The sequence below is a fragment of the Ambystoma mexicanum genome, chromosome 3q, assembly GCF_040938575.1.
Source record: "Ambystoma mexicanum isolate Mex_15411 chromosome 3q, UKY_AmexF1_1, whole genome shotgun sequence".
NCBI classification, from domain to species: domain Eukaryota; kingdom Metazoa; phylum Chordata; class Amphibia; order Caudata; family Ambystomatidae; genus Ambystoma; species Ambystoma mexicanum.
This window is the reverse complement of record NC_090926.1, coordinates 336,705,756-336,724,573: the sequence shown is the minus strand read 5'-3', so window position 1 is coordinate 336,724,573 and position 18,818 is coordinate 336,705,756. Positions and strand designations below refer to the sequence as shown.

General features: G+C 45.4%; 1 protein-coding gene across 3 annotated transcripts in view; it reads right to left on the bottom strand.

Annotated features, from left to right (window-relative positions):
• Positions 1-18,818, bottom strand: part of HAVCR2 (hepatitis A virus cellular receptor 2) — a 217,764-nt gene that overhangs the window by 98,852 nt on the left and 100,094 nt on the right. For all 3 annotated transcript variants that reach the window (XM_069653935.1, XM_069653937.1, XM_069653936.1), the window contains exons 3-4: positions 7,575-7,651; positions 6,859-7,057 (exon numbers count right to left, since the gene is read on the bottom strand). In XM_069653935.1, coding sequence (XP_069510036.1) covers positions 6,859-7,057; positions 7,575-7,651 — 276 coding nt within the window. The remainder of the gene's footprint in view (positions 1-6,858; positions 7,058-7,574; positions 7,652-18,818) is intronic.

The window sequence follows — 18,818 nt, the reverse complement described above, 5'->3', positions numbered from 1 at the left end:
AGTTGCTTTATTATTGCTCTTCAGGTGGTGAGCAGAATTTCTCCCTTGTTTTTGAGCTTTCTGCTCTATGATTTCGATTTCGTTCTCCATCAATGGAGCTGCAATTACTGTACAGTTCGTCAGGTGACAACCCTTTTATTTTTTGTACTTGTGTCATTGTTATCTTTTGCAGCAAAGCATGGCTTGGCATCACCAACTTTACCGGCTGACTTATGATGAAAATCTGGATCTTTGTTTCTTTTCTTTTTAATCGCCAGTTCTTCATAGATTATTGCTTGTTTAGTAACCTTCCTATTTTTTCTCTTGTACCAGGATGCCGAGTCCTGGCCTACAGTGTCATCATTCATATTAAGAAGGTTTCGCTCAGTATTAGCGAACTAGTTCAAAGTGTCCGGTGAGTAAACACTCAAGTATATTGAACATAGCAGCAGAAGAATTATTTTCATTTGTCTCTTTTCGCGCGTTATTTGAATTCTGCAGAGGCTCCATATCACACATCAGAGTGTTATTTACTAAGGTGCCTATAGCCCCCTAAGGAGATGTCGGTCCCGCTAAGTGAATTTCCGCTCTAGACACTATTGCATACCCTGCCATATTGGTTAGGCTGCATTTCATGGATAACATTGGTTGAAAGAGAACACGGAGGACCAGCGATGATCTCTGGAATAATTTCTGCTGCTAAGGCAGGGACTAAGGCAGGGACTGGCTAAAGGCAAAGCCGACACTGGAGAACTTGCATTACCAACTTTAGATTCCAAACTCTGTTGCGAGTTAGATGTCATTATAGCCTTTACCATTGGTTCAATAGTTTTAGATCCAATACAAGGGAGGGAAACTTTAAGCTCCTCTACTAGATCTCAACAAAGATCATGAACAGAACCCCCATTGTTAACAGGAAAGTCACGGGTTGAAAATAATCTGTAACTTTCTTGTCAGACTTGTTTCCCCTTATGGACAGTCCCTCAAGGATCTTCGAGTAGTTAGCGCAGTGGACATGCAAGAAAAGTCGGCTCCCGTCAGAGCCAAAATTACGTTGGCTTGCTCGATGTGAATGGGGCTAGTAACTGGTACTGCAGGCTCCGCTCATTCATCTATAATGGAGACAATAGAACTCTGTGGCGGCTCCATAGCTCCTTTTTTCACAACAGCAATCCGCTTGGACGCACGGACAGCGGTTGCTGGTGGTGCTGGTCGTTTCGGCGTGATTGCGGTGAGTGAGAAAACAAATATGATTGCAAAACCACTGCACTGCCGGTGAGCAGTGTGGAGTCAGTAACAATCACTTTTATATAAGATGAAAAAGCTTATCCGGTGGTAAAGTGTGTGGTAAACACTACCTGGGGCTGCCTGGGGTGATTGCAGAGAGCAAAAATGTCAATTAGCAGTTACAGCAATTGCAGCACCTCCGTGATATCTGTCTACTCCCGTTCCCGACAGACCATGCAAGACCACTTGGCTCCCACTTGCTCTCCAAGCAGCGCTCCGGTTTGTACATTTTTAAGTTGTTATCATCAGAATAGTTTTCAAGACAAGTAAGGCTTTGTTGCAATAATATTGGAGTTTTATCAAATAGCATTATGTCATTACCGTATGATAACCAGCTGACCTTAGTGTTGTGCAATGTCAAGGGAAGTTAGGACAAGTACTCAGAGCAGTTTCCATGTCCACAATGTGTAAGTTAAACAGTATTGGCGCCAGAACACATCCTTGTTTGAGTTCATCTAATGTAGATAAATATCGACTAAGGGTCCCTTAGAATTGAGCCGGATTCCAACAGAGGTCTCAGAATAGAACTGTATATGTAAATGAAGTATGTAAACTGTATATGTAAATGAAGTATGCCCGATCTTAATCCCCACTTAGTTAGTTTATGCCATAATCTATTCCTTACCAGTCTATCAAATGCATTAGAGAAGTCAATATACGCTATGTAAAGAGCAGAAGAGGAATGTGGAGAGTTACAAATCAGGCTCTGCACAGTCCAGATGTTATGGGCTGTGCCCACACCCTTACAAATTCCTGTTTGTTGCAACAGGAGCAAGAACTTGTCACTCCCCCATTTATGGGGTTCATCTAGCAAGAAGCTACAGAAGTGTTTACCAGGGATATCTAACATTGGAAGTAATCTGTATTTACCTGGGATGTCCCTGGGGCCCTTCTTGCAGTTGGGTATCAAAATGGCGTTTCGCTGTGAAGAACGAATGTGCCCCTCTTCTAGCACCTTGTGGCAGATATTTAAAATGATCTTGGCCCAAGCTTCAAGGTTCTTTTTGATCTCCATACGGGCTACCCCATCCAGGCATGGTGCCCTCAGGGACTTCATCTTGCAAAGTTTCTTAAAGATATCATCGAAGTTAATATCCAAGCTGATCTTTCGTGGCAGCTTCAGTATTATAGACTTAGTAAAAGGCATCATATCTTGTCTACCATAGAATAATTCAATATACATTGTCCAGTCATCAGCATTTAATGGCTTAACTTCATTTTTCCCATGAGCTTCTCGAAATATAGTCAGCTCTCTCCAGAATAGCTTATTATCATATTGCCTTAACAGTCGATGCACATTAAGCCATTGCACTGTACGCATACAATGTTTATGGGCACAGAGCCAATGCTTATATCTGGTGTGCAACGATGCTATTTGCTCTCTCCCCAAATGTTGAGTTTTCCTGATCTGACTAACTTAATTATTTGTTGCTTATTACAACACAACCCTTGTTTCTTCTTAGCGATGGTACAGTCAATTGCGTTAAAATGTTGAGGTTTCAAATGGGTGTTTCAAATGGTCTTTTATAGGTATCTTCTTAGCCCCGTATGCGATGGCTAATTCAGTTAGTTCAGGTATCCTTTCTCAACATTGATATTTTCATTCTCAGTTATGTATTTTAGCTACTGATCTTCATGTATCCTATCATGTAAGCCAATAATAAGGAATAGGACAAAATTACCAAATATAATTTACTGACCTTACTAAAAGACCTAAAACACATACCACCAAAAGTTCGAACTTTTTGTGATATGTGTTTTGGTGGGGTCGATAAATTAAAAATAAAGAAACACAAAGGCTGTGGGGGCTGCGGGGGTATATAGTATATAGTGAGCGTGGTGTGGCGGGGACACCCCTGCAGCTCACCCGAGCGAAACAAAAAAAGAAAAAAAGCCAGGGGCTTCGGGGGTGTCCCCCACAACACCCCGCTCACTATACAATACAGTATAATAGGCAGGGGTTGCGGGGGACACCCCCGCGTCTCACCCGATTGATTGTTTAAAAAAAAAAAAGAAAAGAAACCTGCGGCGCTGGTTCCCGATCACGGAAGAGAAAGGGAACTGGCGCTGCAGGGACATAGCATGTCGGAAGGAGGAAAGGTAAGTAGGGCCGTGGGGGTATGTTGGAGGTGTGGTGGGTGTGTTGGGGGTGTGAGTGAGGGTATGCGTTTGAATCTGTGTGATTTTTAATGGATGTCCGCATGGTAAATGTAGGAACATTTTTGTGTTGTGTACATTTCCCATGCGGTCATTTCCGTCGCGGGAAAATCAGCCCCGGAGAAATCACACAGATTTTACAATAAGAGGTTCTGACCAGTTTATTCATAGTCCCTGTCCCATTATTTCATAATTACCTCAAAGGGAATCGAATTTCGAGTTGCACCTTATCTATACCCTGTATTTTTACTTAGAGGATTTCATGATTACTTAATTCCGTATATGTCATCGTGTGAATCAAGTTAGACTATCTAGAATTACAGGCAACATGGAAATAATCTATTCTGCTACGTGCCAAACCAATGAATCAGGTTAAATAAGACTCAGTTTCCCCACTTACTCTTTAAATATCATTAACATTGCTTTCTAAAGCAGTTTTAAAGAGCTTTTGTTAGCATTCAAACAATTAAAGTATTTAAAATAATTGTCAACATTACATTATAGTGCAGTTAGTTTGAAGTATTCTGGGTTTTATTTAGCAATCCATGTTTGCTATGCTTAGGATTTATTAGAAAATTAAACCATGAAAGAATTTTAATGGATATGCCATTTTGTAGCATTCAGCATTTTTCTTCTTTGCAAACCTTCATAATTTCTTCACAATGTGGATTAAAGGGTGCAATAATGGTACGTTTTCTACTTGCAAGTTCCCATGTCACCTCACTATCCTTCCCTTGTCGCCGTCCACTCTGCATTAATCCCCTTCTTGTACACCGCTTGATTCCTTTCTGGCTAGGTTTGAGCTGCAGACAGTAGCAGCCCTGTATTTAAGGTTAACTTGCTCAACTCATAGAAAGAGCATTTTTTGGGTGGCTTATAACTTTGGTTGTGTTTGACGAATCCTCACCAAACTTTGCAAAAACAGTATATGGCCACCTCAGAATGAAAGTTTGGTGTGTTTTTGTTCAGGGGGCAAAGTTATAGGCGGGGCCCCAACATTTTTTAAATCCTCATAGAGCCATTGGAAAAAAAAGTTGCTCTCGCCGACAGCCCAAATGGCTGGATGGATTTATGGATTTGCACAAATCTTTCGCGAGGAGCTGCGGCTTGGGCCCAAAAGCGTGCTTTTGCAAATTTGGTGTAAATCCGTTCAGTATTTTTTTTTTTAAATTGACAAAAAGTAGGTAAAAAAATGTGTGATATCTGGGTCCAGTCCCTGAACTCATTTCCTGATTTCGGAGTCCACAGACAATTCTGGACCAATCAGAAAGCAGCGTGATATTCGCAGCCCGCTGACTGGTCAATAAAAAGCGTGAGGAGCGCCAAAACCTTTGAAACGGACGCCATGTTGGATTTGCGAACTGCGCAGTTAGAAGATGATGAGAATGCGTTTATACTTTTCCCTCTGTCTCATAGATAATCAGTATGTATGGTAGTCTCATAAGATCCTATCTTCATTCATCAACAGTGTTATTTCAATGTTTTATTTGCTGAAATTCTTTTCTTTAAACTAATTGAAAAATGTTAATTTTTATTTTTCGGGGGTTTAACCCAAACCCCCTATCCCCTATTAATTGTACACTATTCCTGACCCCTTATATACCTTACCCACAACCCCCTGTATATTTCTTTTAATTTTTTTGAGAAAAGAAATGTTGGCAGAAAAAAAACATCAAAACAAATCACTGTCAATTAATGAAATTCGTACTGTCCCATAGAGCACCACACACTACTAGATGCGTGGCAATTCGCAGAAACTCAGGAGATAAAAACCTCCCTCTATGGCCTCCCTCACCACAATTACACAAACTCCAAAGAGTACAGAGCACAGCAACCTGCCTCCAGCTTCACTTCAGAAGAGATGGACATATCCCCCCCCCACCCTCTCCGCCCTTCATTTATTCCCCATCCGACACAGAATCACCTTCAAATCCCTTTGCATCACTCATTGTGCCTTCAACAAGATTGGACCCCCTTTCATCATCTCAAAATACATCCCAGCCAGAGAGCTCTGCTCATCTTTCAGGTCACTGTTCACCACCCCCACATTCAGCAAATCCTGAACCAGCGGAATATCCTTTATTGCTCTAGCTTTTAGGCTGTGTAACAACCTGTCCATAAAACTCCAGAGTATCTCCAACCATCTCTCCTTCATTCAGGACCTGAAAACCTGATTCTTCCCCTTGCCTCCATTTTGGATCATTTCATGCCAAGAGACCATCCTGGGGGTAATGCTGTGCTTTACCCTCTCCCTCCCCTCCTAGTCTGCAACTGCCCCTGTCACTGGTTGCCTGTTTCCCTTATGAGTCTGACCGGGGTCAGGCCCCCTCTTGACCAGTCTTCCCCTTCATCCCTTCCTACTTACACTTGCCCTCAGGTACCCTTGCCTGTCCAGCCTACTGAGGCCGGTCCACCCCTGCCCTCGCACCATTATTCCCTCCTCCCATTCTTCCCATTGGCACTTGCGCTCTTAATCTCCCCTTAGCACTTGCTCTGCCCCTGAGGCCCCTCCTCCCTACACTTCTCCCTCTTCTCCCTCTCCCTATCCCATCCCCTTCCCCTGACCTACTCCCCTCCCCCCTGCACTTCTTGATATTGCACTTGCATGATCCGAATGTCAAGGTCTAGTAGGACCGTTATTGTTTTTCGTTTTCCCCATGTCCCACCCCCTCCCCCAAACCCTTTCTTTTGTCTCGTGGCGCCTGGAAACACTTCTTGTTGTAAAGGCACCATGAAAATGTTCAATAAATAAATAAAATACAAAAAATAAACAAATACATAAATACATTTGAATTATAGCGATAGTTTTGCTCCCATTAGAGGAGTACTGACCTCTTATTGGAGCAGCCTTGGGCTACTATTGAGGAAGCACTGTGTTCCAATTAGATTAAACAATGGCCCCCTATTAGAATGGTGATGGTTTGCCAATATAGAAGCTTTGCTTTGCTATGAGAGTGGCATGGGGCTCTCATTGCAGCACTGTTGAGATAACTACTTCCACATGTTCCCTATAACTATTAGATTTGCTCTGAAGGCTCCTGCAGCCATCAGATCATTCACCGTTTGGTACCTAAAGCAAATATTCTCCTACTAGATTGCATCCTCTTTTTAGGCTTGTCAGGATTCCAAGCCTGCAACAGAAATGACAAATGACTGGCATCGTTAATCATGCCAAGCTCCCGGCCTAGCCATGAGGCCACAATCCTCGTTTCTCAATTCCCCCCCATATGCCACATGGTTAATGCCCAACAAAGAGGTGCATCATACATGTTTTCACCAACTGCTTCCTGTGATCCCAGTTGATTGTCTGTGAATATATGTCTTTCTATCTTGCTTTGAGGCCGCCATATTGCCATACATGAACTGTGACATGTGCTGACACTCATACATTTCTATAATTGGAAAGAGTTGAAACCAATCTAGAAAAGAACATACCTGTGACAAGTGCAGCAAGGGTCAGCACAAGGACAGGCACTAACACATAAAGAGTTGTGTTCGTGGTCCTTGGTGACTCCTGCACTTCCTCGGAGCGCCTTATAGAGTCTGGCAGTATGGAAACGGTCAGCAGAGCACTAATGTCTGACTGTTGTGATTGTCCTGCCGCAGAGGTCAGTGAGATGGAGTCAAACGAAACCTGGTGTAAGGGAGGGAGAGAAAGAAAGAGAAATCAACACTGACTGTAGGGCCTGTGAGTTTGATTATGGAACAGCCATCTAGAGTACTTTCCACAAAAGGCCCTGAGACACTTGATCAAAGATGTACTGCAACAGGACATACTGCTGCTATACGGGAGGATTGGGGTCTTTATTTTTTTGGTCAATATTCAATGACCACTTTGTCATTACCATCTTCCCCTTTACTGTTTAGGAAGGTTCGCGTGTCACACCTCCTGTCCATTGCACAGGGGATACCGCTGTGACCTCCATTTTCGGCAGAATCCTTCACCACAGAAACATTTCTGAAGTTGAGTGACCCACTCCCATACAGGTTTCAATTTTCTATGAAATGTCAATACTGCGTTACATCAGAAAATAAACTATCTTTAGGGTTGAATTCTAAACCACTGGGTACATGAGCTTCAGGGAGGTACTAGCATCTCTTTAGGGTCCATATGCTATATCATTGTGGTAAACAGACTGGGACATACTCACGGTTGTGTGTTCCTGATGAGAGTTTGGGGCCTGCCATGAAAAGACGCTGGCGCTGGTACTGGAGGGCGAGGTGGGTGCTTTAAGAAACAAGAAAAAATATTACATGACACAAATGGCACCTTGACATTGGGATTCCCAACTCTCAATTATAAAGAAATCCTATAGTTGTAGGGCCGGAGGATAGCTCAGGGGCAATGCGTTTGTCTTGAAAGCAAGACAACGCAGAGCCACACAGGTTGGAATGCCAGCCCCGCGCTTAGAGACTGTCCTGCGGCATTAAGCGCTTAGAGTCTGGTCTCCGGTATTAAGTGTGCTATAAAAGATTAATGAATCCCTTTTTGACCAAAAGCCGCAGCCTATTTTGCAACATGAATTATGCCTTGAACTACTTTGAAGGAGCTAATGAGATAGTGGTGAAATGGCTGCGTTTTCATCACATCAAGGCAAATGCAATATTATCATAACATCTGGGTTTACAGACACACTACCTTCCCAAGTACCTGAGGGGGAAGGCTGTGTATTATGTCCAAAGAAGGCAGAGGGCACAATACCAGTTGACCTTCCAGTTGATTCATGTGCTCTAGTCGAGCATCTTCAGCCACCAGAAAATTGCTAATTCAGTAGCCTAGAAACTGGAATCATGGCTGCGTTTTTCAGGCACGTTCACCAGCTACCAGGGATAGCATATCATGCAAGCCTTCATTGAATAGGAGTGCAATGGTTTTTTAGCACCTGAAAAACACGCTAACACATGGTTCATTGGATGCAAAGGTCATACTTAATGATGCGGCATCGGCTATTCAGCGGCATATCTAATAAGATCTTAGATCTTACACCATGCTCAGCAGTAGCAGAGGCAGCTTTTAATGGCGGGGGGGGGTGGCTAATAGAGCACCAGCGGGAGGCTGGGGGGGCGCACTGGGCACCAGGGGAACCAGGGGCCGGCAGGCGGCCCTCCCTGTGTCACCCCTGGCTCCGCCACTGATGCTCAGGGCTATTTCTTATGGAATCATCATCCCATCCGCCGGACCAAGCTTTGTGAAAGATTCATTGCGTAGCATGGGTCTGTTTTACAGAAGACCATCAATACTGTGTGTCAAGATCCTGAAGAAAAAGAAGCAGGCGACTCACCTGCTGCAATTGGTACAATTTAGTACAATAAAGGCTTGAGGCTACTTCCCTGCAGTGATGGAGCTTAGATTGTTTCTGGGGTTACTTCAAGACACAGAAAACAGTATTAAGAACCTGGCCTACAAGAAAATGATGCAACAACAAAAAGCATGCACGTTGCCTACGAGAGAGATGATAGCTGTTTTCAGGAAGCTAATATTCATCACTGAATAGGATCCATTACGCTGGCAGCATCCAGTCCACACAGTCCCTGAGCAGATCCTGCAGAGGGAAAGGTACCTTACAGCCACAGCAGAATTCAATATTCTTACAGTAACTTCAGCGGGTGGATCTGGGGAAGTGTTCAGACGGACAGCTTCCACCAGGAACATTATTTTTCCATAACAGACTGATGATTTCATAATGCAAGTGTGATGACGTCACATCTTACCCTACTTAAGGACTCCTGGGGATTCTGAGGACCAGGGATGCCCACCCGCTATGTGCAGTGCTACCTGGATTCCCCAGAGCCCCTCCATGTGCCCTGGGTCAGCATGTTCATAATCTCAGGGGTTGAGGATGTGCCACCTATACACGAAAGTCCGGGGATAAGACAAAGTAGTGAGACTGCCCCTCAATTTGTCACACCGGTGCTCTCCGCGAAATGGTAGCCCTATGCCCATTCACCACAGAGACTGCATGGGCATAGGGCTACCAGCCATACATCCATAGTCCCTCAAAGGGGATAAAGGGAAGTTACAGTACAGCTCAGTCACCAAATGGAGAGAAGATCTCTTGCAATCTGCAGAATCAGTCCCCAGCCAGCCTGCACATACCATCAAGCACAGCCATGAAGTGGAAGCATTACTCCCGTCTGCACAGCACCATCATTATTCAAAATTACCAAGAGGGCACTAAGAAACAGTCATAAGAGTCATCAATCAGGGGATAAAGGGAAGCGGCAGGCAAGGGGGAGACTGGACTGGGGGGGATTAAGAGATCACTGACAGGGATTCGAGAAAGAAGGGCAACAACCCATTAAGGATTCAATTGGTCAATAGAGAAATCAGCCACCCTTTAAAGGTTACGGGGCCCTATAGGAACCGCCACAGAACAGGGCACTATCTCAAAACGAAAGCAAAAAATCCATTCCCCAGATCCAATAGTCTTATATTTGTATCTTTGTATGTTACTATGATGAATCAGATGGTGTCAACACTGCTTTCTCAATGGTGGCTTCTCCCCAAGTGGCCAGGTGAAGGCAGCTGCTACCTGATCCTGCCCCTGGGGCTGGCTAAATTAGGGAGGACCACATGGGGGACGCAGCCCACAGGGGTGTGTCTTGGCATCATGAGATGAGACATGGGGCCTCATTCCGAGGTTGGTGCTAGTCATGGCGCTGTTAGCGCCATGACTAGCACCAATACCGGTACCGCCACCGACCTGGTGGTATGGGAACTTACCGGTCTATTCCGACCTTTGCGGGACCAGTAAGTCCCCATTTGAAAAGCCATTCCCCATTCGCATTTCAGCCCCCATAGGGCTCAATGGGAATGGGGAAGGTGCTAATAACAGTACCGAAAATTACGGTACCGTTATTAGCTCTGAAGTCCCTTTGCGGGTCCCGTCCATAACGCCTAGAAAAAGCAGGCGTTAAGGACGGGGCCGCAAAGGGACTTCGGAATAGGGCACAAAGGGATTACCGGCACCGGTCTCCTTACTGGTACCGGTAAACCCTTTGCGTCCACCTCGGAATGAGGCCCATGGTATCTCCCTTTTCCTTTTGAGGATACCCATTCCATTACCTATGCCTTAATGGCATATTGTTACTCTCATTCCCCATATTTGTGTAGAGTTGGTGTGTCTAATCCCCAAACTCCCATTAGGTACTAGCAACTGAGACGAGGAAGAGGTAGGGAGTAGTGAAAATCACTCCCCAGGTAACTCAGTATTTATTTCCCCCAAGTTATTTAAAAGCTAGCTTGCTGCCAAGACTACTAAGCATACTTTTTCAAACTCTACATACAACTCCTCAAGACCTAACTTGCCATTCAAAACTACAGCGACCACTTTCTCTGACTTCTCTTTTCGTAATAACCAACATACTCCAATGAGGAAGCCGAGCCGAGTAATGTGGACCAATGAAGACCCACATTGCAAGGCACGCTCTAGTTGTTGCCAGTATATGACGGGCGGCGGACATTTAAACCATTGAACCAGCTGATGGAACGCAGCTGGCTGGAGAAGTCTTATCCTCTCGGTGCTGGCTGAGGGACCGCTGGGTGGATGCGAGGTCTGAAGAACCGATTGTGTCACAGGAGAAACCGAGACAAGCAGGCTGCAGAGAACGGTGCAGCACACAAATACCAGAATGGGAAGGATGGCCTCCTGGTGTTCGGTTGCAATGGAAAGCAGCTCCTGCGCTGCTTATACCCAGAGGTAGGCAGAGCGGGCATGTGAGAGCCGTGGGAAGCCCAAAAGCCATGAGGCAGGGATGGCAAACCCAGAGAAAGGGAATAGGATGTTGAGGAGTCTCTGCAGTTCTGCAGCAGGAGAAGCAATTTCTACCACATAGACCCAGTGAGTCCTCCTAAGGGAAGCAGGGACACCGGGGCATTTCAGCAATGGTATCAAAGCCATACAGAAGTAAATCAAGTCAGTGAGAAGGAACAAAAGATAAAATATTACTTAAAGAAACAGACCAGTAAAAGAATGTGAAGTTTGCAAGTATGTGCAGTATGCATATGAGAAAAGCCCTGGTAGGAGAGTATACCAGGCAGATCCAAGCTAAAAAGAATATGTATATGAGAAAAGGCCTGGCAGGAGAGTACACCAGGCAAACCCAAGTTGCAAGTATGCATATAAGAGAAAAGCCTTGGCAGGAAAGGAACAGGCAGATGCAAGTAATATGAGAGAGATTCCTGGCAGGAGAGTGTACCAGGCAAAGTCAAGTCGGAGAGCATATAAAATACATTGCATGAGAGAGTCCTGATCAGGATATATCAGGAAGTGACATAGACCAGTGGTCTTCAAACTTTTTTGGCCTGGGCCCCCCTGAGCAGAATTTGGGCAGGCCGGGCACCCCCAAAAATGCCAAATGGACAGTATGTACAAATGGCTATGAACGATTGTGCGCTGTCACCGCACCCTACCCCCAGTATAGTCCCTGGGCTCCCCCACCAGTATAGTCGCTGGGCTCCCTCATCCCACTCCTACCCAGTCCCTGGGCTCTCCCAACCCCATCACAGATCCTGGGCTCTCCCCGCCCTTCTCTCACCACTATCCAGTGCTCCCGCCCATCCTGCTCCGATCACAGGCCCTGGGCTCCCCCACCCAGTTCCCAACACAGTCTGAGGGCCAGTGAGAGGTGGTGAATTTTTTAAGTGGACGGGCATAAATATTTCCCACAAAAATGCCATAGCGACTGAGCGCAGTGAGGGAGCCCAAACCAATCAAGAGGGGTTTGGGGGGTTTCCCCCCTTACATTTTTTTTAAATAATGGGTTAAAACATTGCATTTTAGATCATACTTAAAAAAAAATGGGTAAAAAGCCAAACAGTTTGCAGTTGGCGCTGGGGGGTATAGGGAGAAAGCATGGTATTTTTGACTGGACATCTATGATAGATAAAAAAAACACTATCCCTCTCCCCTAAACTCCACAGCGCCTCAGAAGGAGAGCTGATTTTGGCAGGTGGGTAGGGGGATTAGGCACAAAGGCATTTTTAAAATGTCTTTGTTGTACAACCCTCCTTCCCCCCTCTACTCCCCACCCGCCAAAATCAGCTCAATGGACAAAACAAACACACACACACACATCTTCATACAGCAATCACTATCATTCATACAAGCACCCATCCCCATACACTCACTCATAACACAAGCATATACGCATCCATACACATATTTAAATAAAAAATAAATGAACATAAACGTACCTTCTGCAGGGACCTGAAATGCCCCACTCCAGGTTGATCTGTCCATATGTGTGCAAAGAGGCGCAGGAGCTCCCCCTCGCACAAACAGACATGCAGTTCTCCAGGCAGCATTTCCAATGAGCTATGCAAGGGTGGCAAAGCAAAACGCCCCCAGCCTTGCATGGCTCAGTGAGCATGTGCGGCTGGGGAACTGAACTGTCAAAGGGAAACTTTGTTTCCCTTTGACAGTTCAGCCAGCCCAGGAGCGCTCCCTTAACTGGAAAAGGCAGCTAGGGGAGTGCTCAGTGTTTCACTGGGCTGGCTCCTCAGATCCTCCATAATGGTTGAGGGGGCTACTGGGTGGACGCCCCCTCACCCATTATGGATGAGCTGCCAGGCTCAGACTGGCCTATAGGACAATGCCCGTACCAAAAATGCTAAATGCTAGTGTAGGCCAGTCAAAATGGGGCACTTTTTTTAGCCAATGTGGGCCAGTTTGATGAGTTACTTCACTATGCAGCTAGTAGTTTTGATCATTGTTGCTGAATAAACAGTCTTTAAATATCACAATTTGCTTACATTTTAACAAAAAGCACCCCCTTGGATACTATTCAAGCAGTCTTTGCCTAAAGGAATGAATATCAATTTGCAACTGTGGGCCACTTTTTCATTGGTGCCTGAGACAGTTTTATGACTCAGTCCGACAATGTAAACCGGCCCTGCCCATATCCTCAATCTAAAAAAAAATAATAATAATCATTTTTAAAAAAATATATATATATATATATTTTTACTTCATTACTCTCGCCCCCCCCCCCCCCCGGGATTAAATGTCAATTGGGATTAATGGTTGACCGATTGCAGCACTTGTGCAAAGGGAGTTGGAGGGTTAGGCCATTTTATCAGGACGCTTGCAAATGTATCAGATAGGGTTTTGGAGAGGATTGTCTACTATCCTCAATGTGTTTATCATCAAATGTTTACAGAAAAAAGCAGGGGAGTCTGATGCTACACTGGTATATATGGCGACGATTGACTACTCCCAGGCTTTTGATTCTGTGAATCGTTTGTCCTTGTGGGCAAAGCTTAGGGAGTGGAAACTGCCTTCCTCCCTGTTATCAATTCTGGTATACTGGCATGAGGAAAGTATGTTGCAGGTGAGATTGAACAGGTATCGTGCTTTAACTGGAAACTTTCAAACATTTAGAGGACTTAGACCAGGTTGTGTTTTAGCGCCATGCCGGTTTAATCTGTACCTCTTGGATTTGCGGGATTGTTTGCAACAGGTCTGTTTCGCCCTGCCACAAATCTGCTCAGAGAGGCACAGCTCCACCTCACTGATGAGGCCCAACTAGGCTGAAACACGTGGCTGGGGTTGCTGTTGGTACTCTTGTTCAAAGGAGGTTTGCCTGGCATTTCAGTGCTCGACTGCCCTTGTGGGCGCAACAAAGACCGATATGCAAATGGATATTCCTCCTTTATGAAAAATACAGTGAGCAAAAAGCGATGGCTGCAGACTCTCAAAGTGGGGAAAAAAACACAGAACAGGTTATCATGCAATGTTCTTTCTAGAGAGGGGTGCCTGCTACCTTTTTTGCACAAATCTCCTTGTTGCCTGTGGCATGCCTTACACCCGCCGATGATGCAATCTTACTTGATAAAACCCAGATAGGTCTACAGCGACTGATAGAATCTGTGAGGCACTATTCACAAAGAAATGAATTGTCAATAAACGAGAAAAAGACAAACATAATCAGTTTCTGTAAAAATAGCAAGAAACAGGTGGGAATCTCATGGAAAATGGGAAAACAAGACCTGGACCCAGTGCCAAGCATCATTTACTTGGGTTTCACTTGGAGGCTTCCCCAAATAAAGGCCAATCCATGGTTAGTGTAATAGGTAAGGCCTGCCAGCTGTAAGCACAAATTAAAAGAATGAATTAATCAAAACATTTTGTCGATTCTCTATTTGTCCGCTGAATGAAAGTTATACCAGCCATATTGTATAGCATGGAGGCTGGCAAAATTGGCAGAACGTGAGATTGAGATAAAGTGGAAGCAGGAATGTGGAAAAAGTCTTTATGCTTAAGAGACTGTTTAGCCATAGCTGCCCTCCGTTATGAGCTGGGTCTTGTTTCGATATAATCCCTCCCGGATTGGAAGATTTTGGTTCTATATTAGAAGATATTGAATCCCCCGGTAGGCTCACTGTATGAGGGCTTGATGAATGTGATGATCCGGATGTCCCAATAAGTAATTTTAAGTGTGCAGATGCTATTCTGGAGAACAGAGTTTATGTGAAAAAGACAGTGTTTACGTGAAAAAGAAGTTGTTTTAATGGGACTGGGTGAAGACCATGGGCAAGGTCAGGTCCTTTAAGTTGTATAAAGGTCTATTGCTGTTGCATAAACCCCTAGGATCTATCCCTGCATACCTCAGGAAATTTCCAATTTCCTAATGATGTAATGGAGAGAGCAGAGTGTCTCGTGTGGCAGGACCTGCTTGCTGTTATTTATGGACTTTGTCTGCTGCTACTCTGTAGCCAACTGAGTATTTCTTTGCTGTCTATCACTGACACCCCTCCTCCTGCTTATCCTCGCAGCTAAAACCACCTGCATTAGAAAAGCGAAGCGGAGTGAGCAGAGTGTCTGTGTTCCGCTAGCGGGGGCCCACATGGACAAAAGTCAGATACTAAGAGGTTCAAGGACCCGGAAGGAAGGAGAGGCTGCCTCGATGACCCCTGCTGGAAGAACAGGATTGATGGCGTGTCCGCTCGGCTTGGTGGAGTCACAGGAGCCTTTTGAAACACTGCCGGGTAAGGCCACCTCTAAACAGTAAATGTGAACGCTAAGAGGCGTTCGCCGCTTGCTATGGTCTTGCATGATTATTCACAAGATGAGGTAACAACCGAGTTTACCACCTTGACATATTGTGAGCTGTTATTAACTGTTGATGTGCTAGTCCCTGATTTTCAAAAGAATTCAATAGTGCGAAGGTGGGAGCGTGGTTGGGCAAGTCTTGCACCCCTGAGGTGATCGGGGGGGGGGGGTGTACCTCTTGGTGCAGTGACATCTTAACTCCCCCTGATAGGGAACCTCTGTCACCTGTGAACGCTGTGACTACTGGGAGGCTGTGTGACCAAGCGCTTGTAGGTCCAGCTCAGCTCGATGACCCTCAAGCACCCAAACCGAGAAATGGGCTGTATAATTGTGCAGATACATAATGAGCATGCAGAAAAATATGTTATTTCACTTCGGTCTCCAGTTGAAGTATGCACAACGCATGACTACACAGGCCCCTCTCGCCGCCCAAACGGAACTACTGTCCGTAAACCAAACAAACCTGCCTATGACAGATTTGCCTTTGATAAAGGATCCATCGTCTATTGACAACGGCCAAACTGCCTCAAGGGTTGGCAGTCCTGCCAATATGCAAAGACCCGCATTGCGGCCTAATGGGGTGATAGAAAATCCAACAAAAAAAATCTTGCCGGCAGCAAATTCGGGAAAGCAATTTGCATGTTTTGGTCCCACAAGATGACTTGCCGCCGTGAACTTTGCAGAAGTTCTGCCAAAAATGGCACACAAACCACGGGTATACTATAAAATCCCCACAAGAGGACGGCGCCCCTGTTCTACAGTGCCGTCACTCTTTATGACAAAGCAAGCCTTCCACCCCAATGATTTTCAGCCAGGGGACTTATCGGACACGGAACTGCTGGAGGGTGCTGAATCTTGTGGCAAGCAACTAAAAGAGCAGTTGTGTAATCAAAATGACAAAACAGTAATTCCGTACAACTTTGCCCTTTTTGTAAAGTGAACTTGACCCCAGGTCACCTCGAAGAAAAGTATAAGGCCTCCTGCTGTTACGCAATAACTTACACCCACTGAAGTTCGATTTACAAGGAAGGATTTAGCTCCTGGCTTAATAACCGGGGAGGTGGATCCGATTCACCAATCTAACGGATTTGCTGTGCATCAAACGAGCCTGGATGCACATGAAAAGGTGATCCTCCCATTGACTTTAGATAAAGACGGCATACGCGCCATAGACCAGGTGGCGAGCATGCTAGCGAGGGTGGATGCTTTAAGCAATTTGCCCACTCCCCCAGCGATGGACGCTGGAAGACTCCCTGTCTTTCAGGAGCCTGACACACTGTACTCAAGTCAAGTTGGAGGTGTGAATAGTCCTAAGGTGTTGTCATCAGATCCAACGTGCCAGTCCTCCGAGAGAAATCCGGAAGTCTCTAGTGTGGGGTTTTTGCATAACATTCTTCATCAAACAGACCCAAACGAAAATAGAAACAAGCAGCGTCCTGGCTCACCCAAACTGAGCATACCATCAAAAGGAGAAAAGCCTGACCTCTTTAATATGATGTCTACTATGACCATCGTCCTTGCGCCGTTCATGAAACTTTAAGAACATCTAAACGACTCCTTAAAAGACCACACACCATTACTTGCGATGATCCACACCAAACTTTTTTTCTGGAGGTCTTTGTTACAGCCAAAGAGTACCATATCGATCAAGCCACCCCATCTAGTGGAGTGCCAAACGGAAATCATCTTAACGAGCCTATTAGGGGGGATCCCTCTCAATTTCACCAAGACATCAAATGTTTTGCAGTTGGTGGACTTGACAGGGGATCAAAAGGGTTTAGTACATGCACATCGCAAATCATCGGCAAGGCCAGTGGCATCAGTGTTAGTGGAGAAAAGAAGTAATCCCTGCATATGTCAGGGAGAAGAGGTGGAAGAAATTCAGGCTTTGGAAGAGGACGGCAACGCCTCAGTAAACCCGGCTTATGCAATTTTTAGTCAGAAAAGGGGGAATCCAAACAGGGGTCTCGAGCAGAGGGGCAAGTTAAGAGGCCCGGACCCTGAATTAAGAACATCAACACTTCCTCCCTCAAAAGATCAACTTGGCAAGGGGGTAGCCCCAAAACCGGCTCCAAAGAGAACATGCCTGAGATTAAACAGTCACCTGGGTGCCTTGAGTTCTGCAGCTACTTCAGCTGTCAAGACGACGCAGCCAGCTTGTGAATCAGTCACAAGAGAGATGAGTCTGACTCTTCATACACTAATGGAACTCTCTACATAATCGATGGATGAGGAAGTTAGTAACATATCAGATGAAAGAAAGCTGTCGTCAGCGCCCTCAGCTCTAGCCAAAGAGACTGTTCCATGGCATTGCCCCCTGTGGGAACTCCAGCGTCACCCCCTTTTCTAACAATGGCAGAGAAAAGGAAAAGGTTGACCATGGCCTAAAACTTGGGAGGGGACTCTGGTTCTACAATCCCTCCAAAAGCTAAATATGGTTAGGATCTAGGTAGTGAGAAAATGGCTGCTTAACAACCTGATGGACCGGTCCGGCATTAGACGTCTACCTCGAACGCCCAGAGAGTCTCCAGGGGGGAGGCAAACGAAAGAAGATCTCCTCATCACAGGCGGTCCGCCGACTTTAAAATGAGGTTGGGTACTGGTTCATCGAGACACATGGAGGGCAGAGCTAACACCAACATCCAAAATCCCAGTCGACTTCCAGAGCGGAGAAAACTTAATCCGAAAGACCGTTCCCTCAAACTCGAGAGAATTTTGGACAGAAAGGACAATTTTATCCTCAATCATAGAACAGGGAAGGATCTGTTATACTGTATTCCAAACTTAAGGCAATTAACATCTGAGAAGCTGAAAATAATCGAGTTTGGGGATGAGCATCGCACAGATTCGATCTATCTCCATATCGCCTCACCAGTGGTGAAAAACATGCTACTGGAAGTGTCAGAACACTTTCAAATGTTGGGCTTTGATATAACAGCGATCAGAGACCCAGGGATGGAGGTGGAACAAACATTAGCTCAAACTCCGTCATAGCACAAAGTGAGCACTACAGCCACGAAAGTCAGCGAGACTGTCATAAAAACACAGTGCTCTAACGACATCAACGCCTACCTGGACCGACCACAGATAGGAAAGGTGCCGACTGGACACAGACCCAATTACAATGAAAACACCAAATTGGAACCTCTACTGCATCATGTCAGCAATCTGCCAACTGCGCCAAAGACTACAGCCGTAGGAAATAAATCCCCAGACTGGTCATGGTTGCCAAGAGCACTAGCCGGCCATGACAACCTGTAGCTACCCACCCAAACTTAATGTACACTAACCTCGGTATCAGAAAGAGGGCCAGCCAATTTTAGGTCAACTTGTCTGAAAATT